General features: G+C 50.6%; 6 protein-coding genes across 6 annotated transcripts; 2 read left to right on the forward strand and 4 right to left on the reverse strand.

Moving 5' to 3' along the window:
* Positions 1–22: 22 nt before the first annotated feature.
* VTN77DRAFT_7805 (uncharacterized protein) lies at positions 23–1168 on the reverse strand (the record flags this gene model as incomplete). Its single annotated transcript, XM_069424233.1, has 4 exons — positions 23–122; positions 182–287; positions 343–855; positions 919–1168. The coding sequence occupies 4 exons, from the start codon at positions 1166–1168 to the stop codon at positions 23–25; spliced, it is 969 nt and encodes a 322-aa protein (XP_069275054.1).
* Positions 1169–3791: 2623 nt separating this feature from the next.
* Positions 3792–4563, reverse strand: VTN77DRAFT_7806 (uncharacterized protein; the record flags this gene model as incomplete). The annotated part of the gene is made up of 3 exons (XM_069424234.1): positions 3792–3824; positions 3904–4150; positions 4343–4563. 3 exons carry the CDS (start codon positions 4561–4563, stop codon positions 3792–3794), a joined length of 501 nt encoding a protein of 166 aa, XP_069275055.1.
* A 799-nt stretch (positions 4564–5362) lies between these two features.
* On the reverse strand, positions 5363–6304 carry VTN77DRAFT_7807 (uncharacterized protein; the record flags this gene model as incomplete). The annotated part of the gene is made up of 3 exons (XM_069424235.1): positions 5363–5842; positions 5905–6071; positions 6124–6304. 3 exons carry the CDS (start codon positions 6302–6304, stop codon positions 5363–5365), a joined length of 828 nt encoding a protein of 275 aa, XP_069275056.1.
* A 794-nt stretch (positions 6305–7098) lies between these two features.
* On the forward strand, positions 7099–8082 carry VTN77DRAFT_7808 (uncharacterized protein; the record flags this gene model as incomplete). The annotated part of the gene is made up of 1 exon (XM_069424236.1): positions 7099–8082. The coding sequence occupies one exon, from the start codon at positions 7099–7101 to the stop codon at positions 8080–8082; it is 984 nt and encodes a 327-aa protein (XP_069275057.1).
* A 226-nt stretch (positions 8083–8308) lies between these two features.
* VTN77DRAFT_7809 (uncharacterized protein) lies at positions 8309–10465 on the reverse strand (the record flags this gene model as incomplete). Its single annotated transcript, XM_069424237.1, has 6 exons — positions 8309–8639; positions 9255–9366; positions 9421–9483; positions 9549–9606; positions 9670–10248; positions 10325–10465. 6 exons carry the CDS (start codon positions 10463–10465, stop codon positions 8309–8311), a joined length of 1284 nt encoding a protein of 427 aa, XP_069275058.1.
* A 474-nt stretch (positions 10466–10939) lies between these two features.
* On the forward strand, positions 10940–11873 carry VTN77DRAFT_7810 (uncharacterized protein; the record flags this gene model as incomplete). Its single annotated transcript, XM_069424239.1, has 2 exons — positions 10940–11153; positions 11224–11873. The coding sequence occupies 2 exons, from the start codon at positions 10940–10942 to the stop codon at positions 11871–11873; spliced, it is 864 nt and encodes a 287-aa protein (XP_069275059.1).
* Between the last annotated feature and the right edge of the window lie 212 nt (positions 11874–12085).

The raw sequence follows: 12085 nt of genomic DNA on the forward strand, positions 1-12085 counted from the left end.
TGCACCATGGTATATATATATACTACAATTGTCTACTTATCCGGGCTCTACGAAGGGCCTCGTTCGGACGCTTTCGGACCACCATCCACAGCATGACTGATGTCGCCAGTGACAGCCCGTACCTGGTCAGTGTGAGTAACAGTTGAAAAACCCACGAGCCATGCTGATGAGGCAAACGTACCAGGTAAAGATGTACTGGAGGTGGTTGTTTCTCAGGTTTACTTGGGGGGGACGACCGATGGGTATCCCTTTCTCCGTTCGGTCGTAAGCCTCCACCAAATCGGGCACTACAAGATTCAATCAGTTCAGTGGCATGTATTATAGAGAATCAGGAAGACCTACCCATGGTCTCTTCAATCAAGACGGGTTGGCTGCCAGTTAGTTCCGCCATCTGGTACACATCCGGGAAATAGAATTTTCCTTCCTCGGGTTTGTTGTCGGGGGTGAACATGTTTTTCTTCATCGGTTCGCGCAACAAGCCTTCGACGACGACCTCATCCTTGGGCACGCCAAGAGGCCTGTCCTTTTGGTCCTGTAACTTCCTCGAGATCCAGCCTCTGTTGACGAGGACGGTGCTTTCCCCTTCCCCTCTCTCCAGCGGCGTGATCACAAAGAACCCATCCTCACCCTCGCGCATTCGCGGGCCGACCAACATCTCCTGATCATGCCGCAAACGACCTTTCGCGTAGACACGACGGTAGTCGAATTCCGGTATCACCTCTGGATCGATTTTGGGAGGGAGTGGGAGTGGAGGACGCACAAGCCGATCCTCGAGTTTCGCGATCAATTTGGTCTTCCAGTCTAGACGCTGCACTTGCCAGGTGCCCAGGATGAATGCAGTAACTGGGATCAGTGCTATTTAATTCATATAGTAATTAGCAGAATACTCGGGTAATTGAACAACAGTAGACGGCATACCCAGGATGATCAAGCCAGGCCCATGCCTTTTCCCCACACGCACAATCTGCGCCGGCTGGTCGACGGGCGAAACCCATCGGGGATCGTCTGCTAATTGCCGGCCGCTATTGAAACGTATCTGCTGTCTGCGACACCTCACGCATACTGAGTCGGCAATTGGCGAAGATCGAGGAGTACTCCGCAGGAGCCGTGCCGACGGCCGTGCAAAGGCGGACGCGGCCCTGTAGAGGCCGGGAAATGGAGAATTCATGCCGAACTGACAGTTGGAAAGTAGGGGATCATGAAACGAGCGGCGGAGACTGATTATTACCGCAGACTCGGGAGCATCAGAGGGAGGTTGACGGCCATTGGAGTCACTGGGAATATGTATATCGACCTGCATGCAGAATTATTGACGCTTCGGAGGACGGAAAGAAGGTGTGGCCCGTGCACGATAGCTGCAGTTCACATGCGCCGGCAGCCTAGTGGACGCTCTGCTGTCATCAACCACGCGCGCATCTATTCTTCCAGAGGAAATGAGGTCTTCATGATGTTTTACGAGGGGGATCTTCAGGAAGGGATTGCTCTCGCTGTTCGGGAGGCGAAGTCTGTGATTTGCTTTGTTCGAGGTTGGTATTGAGGCCCCGCTTTGATGTACCGATATCGCTCTAACATGTCGGATCAGATGATGCTAAGGAAAGCGCTCAGTGGGAGAAGGAATATTTTGATGATGAGGTATGAGTCGCTTTGAAATCTTTATTCAGTTCCAAGAACAGACAGCCAACCGATTCAGCAGATCGCTCAATTAGTCAAAGACAATGCCATCACTCTTCGGTTGACGGCGGGCACTCAGGAAGCTGGCTTCCTGACATCTATCTGTCCTATTAATGTATTTCCAACAGTCGTTGTGATAAAGTACGATCAATCAGCCATTCTCCTCTCTACGGTCATATGACGACTAACAGCTGCGGTAGAAATGGGATGATTCAAGAATACATTGTTGCGGGCACTTCGAAGGAGGACTTTCAGAAACGGCTGAAGGCTGCACTTGTACAGAGCTCTCCTAATTTTGCAGTTCCAACAGCCTCTACACCTCAGAATGCGGCAGCAAACACGACCACGAGCAGTCTTCCTGCAGCGACCTCGAACGTCCCGCCTGCCGCCAACCCACAGGCTCAGCCCGACCCCCATCCACGACCACAAGCGCAAGATACAGAAAGGACGAACAGCGAAAGTATACGTGCCGAAAAACGACCAGTGGAAGCATCTGAGGAGCCTGGATCAGCCGCTGAACGGTCAAAGCGAGATCTGCAGGAGTGGAGGGAGCAACAGCGGAAGCTGGAACAGCAGCGCAAGGAAGAACGGGAACGAATCCGCAACCAGATAAAGCAAGACAGGGAGGAGCGGAAACGCAGAGAGGCTCAAGAGAAAGCTAGGACTACGACTAAGGATGAGACGCGAGAGACTGCATCTGCATCGTCTCCGACCAAACCGCAACAATACCGTCTCCAAGTCCGACTGTTCGACGGTAGCTCCGTGCGGACGAGTTTTCCTCCTTCGGCCACTGTCCGCGGTGACGTCCGTCCGTGGCTCGACGCGCAGCGCTCCGATGGCAGCCAGCCGTATACCCTCAAACATGTACTGACGCCTCTCCCCAGCCACACGATCTCCGTCGCCGAGGAAGAGAAAACGCTGAAAGAGCTAGGCCTGGGTCCGACCGCCAACCTGGTGATGGTTCCCGTGCACTCGTACACTGAAGCCTACCCGTCTGCTTCTTCCAGCGCCAGCCTCCCTGCCCGAGCCATATCCACGGGATACAGTCTCGTTTCCAGTGCCGTGGGGGTCGTAGCGGGGCTGGTGGGATCGTTTCTGGGATACGGGTCAGCAGGCGCGGCGAGCAGCAACACTCCTGTCGGTGGTAACAATAATACTACTACTAATAATAACTCTCAACAATCCATCAACAACGCCAAACCGCCCCGACCTGCTGCGTCGTCATCGCGAGGCATCAACATCCGAACATTACGAGACCAGAGAGAAGAGCAAGATAACAATCAATTCTATAATGGAAATCAGGTAGGTAACATTTTCTTTTTTCTTTCTATACTTGAAAAAATGTCGCGGCGGATTAACTAACTTCTGGAAAAAAAATAGCTCAACTTTGAGCCTCGAAGAGACGATGATCGGAAGAACGATTGAAACTAGGCAATCGTATCTCCTTATCTACCTCCTCTTGGACGGGCGTTGCTGCGCTGCAGGTCCTGGTTTATTTCCACATTTTTGGTACTGGTCTTTCTTTGAGCAAGATACTTAAGTGCAGGTGCAGGAAATATGATATTGTCATGGGATTGGATTGGGATAACTAACTCGTTGCTGCGACTTGACTTGACTTACTTATATGTATGTAACTATTCCTCTTACTTACTTACTTGCTTGCTTACCTAGTCACTTTCTCTTCTTTGTAAAAGTACCGACAAATTTTATCGTTTATTCTTACCTACGTTTCTATATTCCATAACATATGCCAAAGGGTAGAATAGAAAGGTGAATTGACATATGTTATGAGCGGAGTAGTATGTCTCTAATATTGTCTTTCTTTTTCCCTTTCCTTATCTGTATTCTGTTCTATTTGGTTTTTCTAGTGTTATAATTTGGAGAAGAAGAGACGCGTGATTATAGTGTAGGAAAATAAATCACTTAGCGTCAGGGTTGCCTAATTTACAAGAGTAGATGATACATGAAGGGGGTAGGTAGGTAGGGTAGCTCATCAATTATATCATGCAATGCGATTCGATGCAAATCAAAGGGAGGAGGCAAAAACATTTTTGTGATAAACGAAATCAATCAGAGACAAATGGATGGATGGATGGAATTGAAACAGCTTCTTTCTTTCTTTAATACTGTCTGGCAGCAGCCTGGCAAGCTTTCTGTATGTGGCGTTAGCAATTATTCATCCTGTCGAAAAAAGGGAGGCCCAGGGAGACTGGCAGTAGATTGACAACGTACCAGCTGGTCCAAGTACCATCCACAGATGCTCAGGTTACCCTGGTTGTCATCCATGCACTTGCGGAAGTTGCGCACGTCCGTCTCGCAGGCAGGGTTCTCCCAGGCGTTGCTCTGGTAGAGGCTGTGGTCCATGGGCTGAGCCTGGGGAGCAGGAGGAGCCTGCTGGGTCTCGGCAGGGGCGCTGGAGGAGCCGCCGGTGAAGAGGCTGCCGATGGCGTGGCCGATGGAGGAACCAACTGCGACACCACTGGAGATTTTGTTAGCCTAAGTTCTTGTTCCAGACAGACTGATGCCTTCGATATATTGCAAGGACCAGACAAGTCCTAAAACGGAATATGCGTAGGAAACGAAAGAAGAGAATTTTTCGTTGCCGATTCAAAGCTCAAAAGCATTTCCTTCATCCAGTTCTCTGACAGAAAAATAGAAACGGGCTACTTACGCAGCAGTCGAGGCCATCTGAGCAAACAAGCCCGGTCCAGAGCTCTGCTGGACAGGAACAGCAGGCGCCTGCGGCTGGGCAGCCGGCGCAGGAGCGGCCGCAACGGTCGAGTGAGGATGCTGCTGTTGCGTCTGAGGAGCAGCCGGTTTGGCCGGGGCAGCAGTAGGTCTGGTAGGAGCGCTGCGCGCAGGGGTGGCGGCACCACGGCGTTGACGAGGCATTTTCGAGACGATCTGGATGTGTTTCGATGATGAAAAGCGAGAAGAGAGGAAAATGCGATCAGATAATGCGCGATAGAGCAGTGAGCGGGTTTGAGCGTTGAGTTGTGAGAAAGAGTGTTGATGTTCAAAGTACCCCAGTCGACCCAGACCCAGAAGAAGGTCGCAGATCGGAGTTTTCCAGCCTAAGCCCCGATCGTCCGGGTTGGACCGAGGCCGAATGCGAATGCCGCAGACGGCGTCGCTGATTGGTCAGTTCCACGAACTTGGGTTCGGAATGGTTCCAGCCTGCAGGCACCTACAGTAGCACATATGTCCACGATTATGATTCATCCCGTGAGATCTAACAGATGAAAATCTTAGGAAGATTCTCGATAAATCTCTTTTGATCTTTTATCTACGTTGAAGCAAGGCGTGATAGTGCAGAAAAATCCCAGTCAAATCTCAGAATCAATCATCTGACCTAGTTAAACTGTTCAAGCCATCGAGAGAAGGCAGCCAGAATAGCTAAAGCCATTATGATAGATAACAAAAAAAAACCCATTTCCCAATTTCTTCTGCTATTCAAAATCCCAGAAGTAGACATTAAACTCCTTATCCCAAACGCCACCGAACCGACAATGCATATGGATGTCACGTGAAACAACGAAGAACTAGCAAAGTCGTGAAATATACAGCATTAGGAAAGTTTCTAGGACACGTGCGGAATTTAACAGTCCTGCTGCGCTGTCCAAAGCCATAGCGACATTGGCAGGAAACTAAAAGGCAAACTAGAAGGCAGACGAAGACGGCCAGGTCACGACTAGTAGTTATCTGTGAGATTCCCTGCTCTTCTCTCCTTCGCAGCTTTATTTTTCTTCTTCTTTTTAGCTTTCTTCTTTTCCTTCTTCATCTGTCGTGCCTTCTTGGCCTGGTCTATGGATTCCGTCTGCGCGTCCTGACCCTGCCGTTTGAGCTTTCTCAGTGCTTTGGCTGCTTTGGCCTGTTCCCGTCTTTCTTTAGCCTTTGTTTTCGCTGATTTTTGAGGTATGGATGGTTCAGCGGATGTTGTTGTTTGCTCTTCACGAGCTGCTTCATCATCATCATCATCGTCGCTCGATGAGTCCGAATCGGAGCTCGAGTCTGAGTCTGAGTCAGAATTAGTCGTAGAGGGCTTTGGCTCGTGATGTTCCTGAGTATTGGCGGCATTTTTCTTAGCTAACAACGCTGCTCGCATCTGTGCCATTGCCTTTTCCTTTGCTTCTTTCTCAGCGCGCTCTAGATCAAGTTTATCGTTTCCAGCCTAGACAAGAGTTAACGATTTCGAGGACTGATATGAGGAGAGGAGAGAAGATTGCGTCTTACAAGGCCATGCTTGATGAAACGACCGGCAGCCTGTTTATCCAGAGTCATGGTCCGTTTCTCGGGCTCTGTTTCTAGTGCTTTGATCTTCTCAAAGTATTGCTTCACTCTAGTTAGTTCCTTGAACACTGCGTGCTCTCTGGCGTTGACACCATGGAGACGCAAGTAAGCTACTAGCGCATTAGCAATAGAATGAAAACAAGTCAAACTGTCATCACATACAGAAAAGCAAAGACTCCAGAGTGTACGTCAGGAGCACGTGGAGTTTGGCTTTGTCAAGCAGCGGCAATTTCCTTGACGTCTCTGCCAAGGAACCCTCCAACAGGGGCTGTAGAACCTCCTCCAGGTCATCCACATTATCCTCAAGCCGCTCAACAAGCGGAAACAAGTCAGCGACCTCCATCGTGCATTGGTTGTATGAAGAAATATGCGATCGTAAGAACGCGCTGCGCCTCCGAACTTTTTTTTCTGACGGATTTTGCCGCGGGCGGTGAGCGAGAGCTGGGCGGTGTTTACGGCTGGAATCAACTTACGTCAGTCGGAATACTAGTTAATTGTTGCAGGTATCAGGTACTGCATAAGGAGCTTCAACATCGTCCCTTATACGGCTGGCAAGGACCAATCGCATTCGCTACTCGGTTGTCCTGTGCTGTATTTTTCTTGAGCTCTCCAGGAGAGTCTCATTGGGTGCTCATAATGACTGCCTGAGGCCCGACATTCAGCCCTCATCCGTCCTGAAGGTTTTTTTACAGCTTATCTGGAGGACCCGTCATTCAATCTTTCAAAGTGTCTGGCAAACTATTCCACCGTCCGCTATTGCGGATTGGACTGATAATCCAGTCCGCGCCGGAAAGATGTCGCTCAGCTAGTCCAGATGTTGGCCGCTGGGCCACATGCCGATGCTTCTCGAGTGGGCCGAGTCGGCGAACGTGGATACAAGATGTGGAAGAGATATCGAGGGAAAACGGGGACAAACGTCGCCTATCCGGTCGAATTCACATCCTAGGATTGGGAAATGTCGGCACCTTTGTGGCACACTCGTTGGCGGCCCGAAAATCTCCTCCCCCCATTACGCTCCTGCTACACAACCCGGGAATTTACGCGGATTGGCTAGCAAGGAAAAGATGCCTGTCTATCAACACGAAAGGGCTCGACGATATCAAGACTGGTTTCGATATCAACGTTCTGAATGACCGGATGTGGCACTCGATACCGTATTGGAAGCCAAACGGTGAAGCGCAATACGATTCGGTCGATGCCGATGGGAGACTTCAGATTGAGGATGTCGAGGAGGAGTTGCATCAGTCGCAGGAAGATGACGAGAAGATTGAATGCTTGATCGTGGCGGTCAAGGCCCCGCAGACGGTGGCGGCTCTGAAATCCGTCAGTCATCGTCTGACGCCCGAGTCGACTGTGCTTCTGCTCCAGAACGGCATGGGAACGGTTGAGGAGCTCAATGAGAAGGTGTTTCCAGACCCACGCCAACGCCCTCATTACATGATGGGTATTATTTCACATGGTCTCGTGCGACAGGAACCTTTCCGGGTTTCTCACACAGGGGTGGGAACGATGATTCTCAGTCCTCTGCCGGGAAAAGGTCCTCTCAAACGAGCCGAGGAGAAGGATGAAGACTGGGCGCCTTCCACAAAGTATCTCCTGCGGACATTGACTCTCACGCCGCCCCTTGTGGCCGTCGCAGAAACACCGACAGCGTTGCTCCAGTACCAGCTGGAGAAGCTGGCCATCAACAGCGTGATCCTCCCCTTGACCGTCCTTTTTGACTGCGAGAACGGCGAACTTCTCTACAACTACAACATCACCCGCGCGATGCGTCTCCTCCTCATCGAGATCTCCACTGTGATCTGCGCGCTGCCAGAATTGCAAGGCGTTCCCGGCATCAACTCCCGCTTTGCACCGGAACGGCTGCGAAGCATGGTGGTGCATCTGGCCAACAAGACCTCCAAGATTACCAGTTCGATGCTCGAGGATGTCCGGCGAGGAAGGAAGACGGAGATCGAGTACCTTAACGGGTATATCGTTCGCCGAGGGGAGGAACTGGGGATCCGATGTGCGTTGAACTATCTGATCATGCAGCTGGTCATTGGAAAGAGTGACGTTATCACAAGGAGAAATGCCGGTGCTATTCCGCTTGATCTGTCGGCTCTGGAAGAGGAGGATTGATCGGAGCAGGATCTTCTTGTTGCTTGTCGTTGTATGTATGTACAGTACTTTTAGGTCACTGCATAGCGTTGCATTTTTATCGTTGAATTTGATATATATATATATATATTAAAACCACGCTCAGTCTAGCTTGGTAATATAAACTCCTCTCCTAGTCTCGCAGAAGACGATAGAGGAAACATGGCATCCAACACCGACCTACCCAGCCCATAGCATCCGTATTCATTCATGCTGAATTCAATTTCAGCGCAGCTTGCTCGCACAGCCGCTTAATCTGCCTCCACCTCCGTATCAACATGTTGACTTTCGTCCTAACCTTCTCATCCTCCTCCTCCTCTTTCTCAAGCATCTTCTCCAAGATATCAATAGTCGCATCAGCCTCCTTCGCATACGTCCCTATCCAGCCAGTTATGATCGCGTTCGTCTTCTTCGGGTTTGGTTGGGAATTGGCCCAGCCGAGGACGTAGTTGCGCCATTCCCTGCGAATCATGTATTTCATGCAGGCGGCGACTTCGGTGCGGAAACAGGCGCCCGTGGTGCTTGTGACTTGGTAGTTTCTGTCAGGATGGCTGGGTTAGGAACGGAATGGAACGGAACGGGTTGGATGGAAGGTGCGTGAAGAAGAAAGGAGAGGAAGAAGCAAAGGAAGAAGAAAAAAAATTATTGCTAAGGATGTTGTCTCCAAGTGTGTATCAGGTGTGAATGATGACCAAGGAGAAAATGGAAAGAACCTTGGAAAGACTTCGTATATTCCAAAAAAGGAAACAGCAAACGTGACAAAAGGGAAAAAAAAAAGAAAACTTCTGATACGGGGTGCCCTCCCTCACAGAGCACCCCCGGTTTCGAAATAATGGGTTCCTTGGAACCAGAGGGATTCGAACCTGGGCTGCTCTGGTTTTGGGACAGGCAACTTGGTTGCCTAGCCCACTGCACCAGCGCACCCCAGGTGATTGACAGTAAGGGAAGATTGGGAATGATTAGGTATATCGCGGGGAAGAGGCAGTGATTAGTTGATTGGGGCTAGGCAGCAGCAGGTCATTTGTCTAGTGGATCTCAAGGAGGTGGCCTTTATGATAGGGACAGTGCATCATAACATGTAGGACTGCGTGTCGTAACATGTGGGAAAATGCAGTCACGCGCAAAGAGCTGACTGTACAGTAAGAAGTACATACCCATAATACTGCTGCAGTCTCAGCTCCTCTTTCTCTGACGCGGTCAGATCTCGGAAGATGATATCGTCCAAATAGATCGCATCTGACTCGTTTTCATCAAGGAAGAAGCCATCTATGTTTCCGTTAATACAGGTCAAGGCATACTTCAAGAGATTCCGGAGCTTACATTCAATCAAGAGGAAGTCGTTAGGATGAGGTCCGTAACTCATGTATATCTCTTCCCCTTTTTCTAGATTACTCATCCAGTTAGATGGTTTTCTTTTCCAAACAGGCAGAGGTATGTGTGTGAATTACCATAGCGTCGAGTTGCTTTGAAGGTATATTTCTCTCCATCGAAATTCACGTCACATTGCTAAGAAAAAAGATAGTCAGATGGTGGTGTAACAACAAGGAAGTCTCAAGAGGTGCTACTGACTGCATCATCCACATGGTTGAAGTAGTCCGCAAACGGCACCAATGCCATGGCATCATTCCGGTCTTCCGGCGGCTCTTCCCCTGGAAGGAGGTAGAAGAAACTCCTCGTGTTCACAATCAGCCAGTAATACGAGTACGTCTCCCAGTCGGTATCTGGGAAGACGGCAATGACGCTTCGCCAGGCGTCCTGCAGTCTCTTCTCCTGCTGGGCGAGGAGATTCTGATGCTTGGTTTCATACTCGTGCTCGACGGGCTTCTTCCGGAAGGAATTCCACAGCCCGGAAGCTGAAGGAGGTAAACATATCGGACTTGACGACAAACGACTCTGGAACTTGGAATTTGACGCTCGGAGTCTCTCAGGCCATAGGATGGGCATTCCCTCCTCGAAGTCTTGACGACTAGGCCAGACAGCTCGCCACAGGTCGTATTTTTTCAGAAGTTTGGGGTCTCCATGCGTGAGAAATGCAGCAATAAGCCCATGGACCGAAATGCCATCTGAGAATTTGTTGACAAAAGACGGAGGGATGCAATCAACGGTCAACATTGCTTTCCGGGGAACTGCCACCATGACCTCGTTTTCCTTTTGTTTTTCATAGGGGTCTTGAATCAGTGTCCACGAATACCAGGCTGCTCAGGTCAATGGTCAATTCTCATACTTCGATATCCCTTACAGCCACCATTCCAATACCTCGTTCTGGGAACCTCGCAGGTGCGACACCGTTGATTTCGACGCCTTGAGAAATCGCCCACTGCATGAACGCGGCATGCTCTTCTCCCGGTAGGTTGTCAGTTGCCATGTCGACTGCTTTATTTTCCTTCATGCAAGTTCGTAATTCTTCAACATCTGTTGGATCATGAAACGAGGGAAATAGCCATTGTAGGTATGAAAGATGAAATGCCCAATTGGGTATCTAGGTGATTAAAAGATTGAATTGGAATGAAAAACATATTTCCCCTTGTCAACGGACGGTTGTTATTTCATTGTATATTTTTGCAGGCCGAACTACGGCCCGATGTCATCGTTCAGCCGCCATTCAAGAAATTAATTCGCCTTCTATTATGCTCTTATCCGGCCAGGTCGAGGAACAGAGTAGGCGGGGCTAAGCCCTAAGCTGCAGCAAGGTCCCGCCGTCCCGGCCCGTCCTCCGCCGGACCACGTGAAGCAGTACGGAGTACGCCGGAGCTTCATCCTCAGTTGTCACCTATGCTGGTCTCTTAACAATTGCGGACCGCAGCGTCATGCACACCTTTCATCCTGACATTGATAGATAATGCCGGCTCTTGTGAGGCATGGAGCGCTCGCTGTTCGAGCAGTGAGCTTCCAAACTCCTCTGTTGGGCCCTTCTAATAATGCCTTGCGGGCATTCTCTGTCTTGAACCGGCCGCCGCCGAAGTACCCGGGTCATGTCCCTCTCACTTTTGTCGAGCGCGGCGCCCTGGCGGTGGGCTCTGCGGTGGGATCATTATTGAATCCACGGAGGGGCGGTAGGATCTCTATTCCTGGTTTACATGTGCTTAACTCTCTGACTTCGTTACTAACCCTGCATTGTCTCAGATCTCATCGCGGCCCTGGGTGAAGCCACAGCAACCCCATACTTTATCTACCGCCTTCGCGATGCTATGCTAGCGTCTCCCACCGGTCGACGTATCCTTCGGGACCGCCCTCGTATCACTTCGGAGACTCTCTCGCTGCCCTACCTGCGCTCCCTCCCCGAGAACACGGTGGGCCGCACCTACGCGACTTGGCTGGACCGGGAGGGCGTCTCGCCGGACACTCGCGACCCCGTGCATTATATTGACGATGAGGAGTGCGCGTACGTCATGCAGCGATACCGCGAATGCCATGATTTCTATCATGCCATAACAGGCCTCCCCACCATGGTGGAAGGCGAACTGGCGCTGAAGGCGTTCGAGTTCCTCAACACGCTGATCCCCATGACGGCACTGAGCCTGTTCGCTGTTGTGCGGCTGAAGCCCGCCGAGCGAGAGCGGTTCTTCTCGCTGCACCTGCCGTGGGCGGTGCGGAGCGGCTTGGCCAGCGAGGAGCTCATCAATGTCTACTGGGAAGAGCAGCTGGAGCGGGATGTAGATGAGCTGCGGGCCGAATTGGGGATCGAGAGGCCGCCGGACCTCAGAGAGATACGCCGCATGATCCGGCAACAGCAGAAGAGAGAGAAGGAGAGACAGGCGCAGCAGGCAGTCTAAGCATGAGAACATGAAGTAGATGAGCCAGATGGCTTGCAAAGCCAACCTTACCTATTTGTATTATTAGATAGAAATACGACTGGAATGACATGGTATTTCTTTGTTCTTTCTGGCCCTCGTTACATAATGCTAGACAATTTGCACCCCAATGGGAAGACGGAAGCAATGGCTTCAAATCACACACGCATTATAGAAAAATACATGTACAATAC

The sequence above is a fragment of the Rasamsonia byssochlamydoides genome (assembly GCF_041956645.1).
Source record: "Rasamsonia byssochlamydoides strain NRRL 3658 unplaced genomic scaffold VTN77scaffold_65, whole genome shotgun sequence".
Lineage (NCBI taxonomy): Eukaryota > Fungi > Ascomycota > Eurotiomycetes > Eurotiales > Trichocomaceae > Rasamsonia > Rasamsonia byssochlamydoides.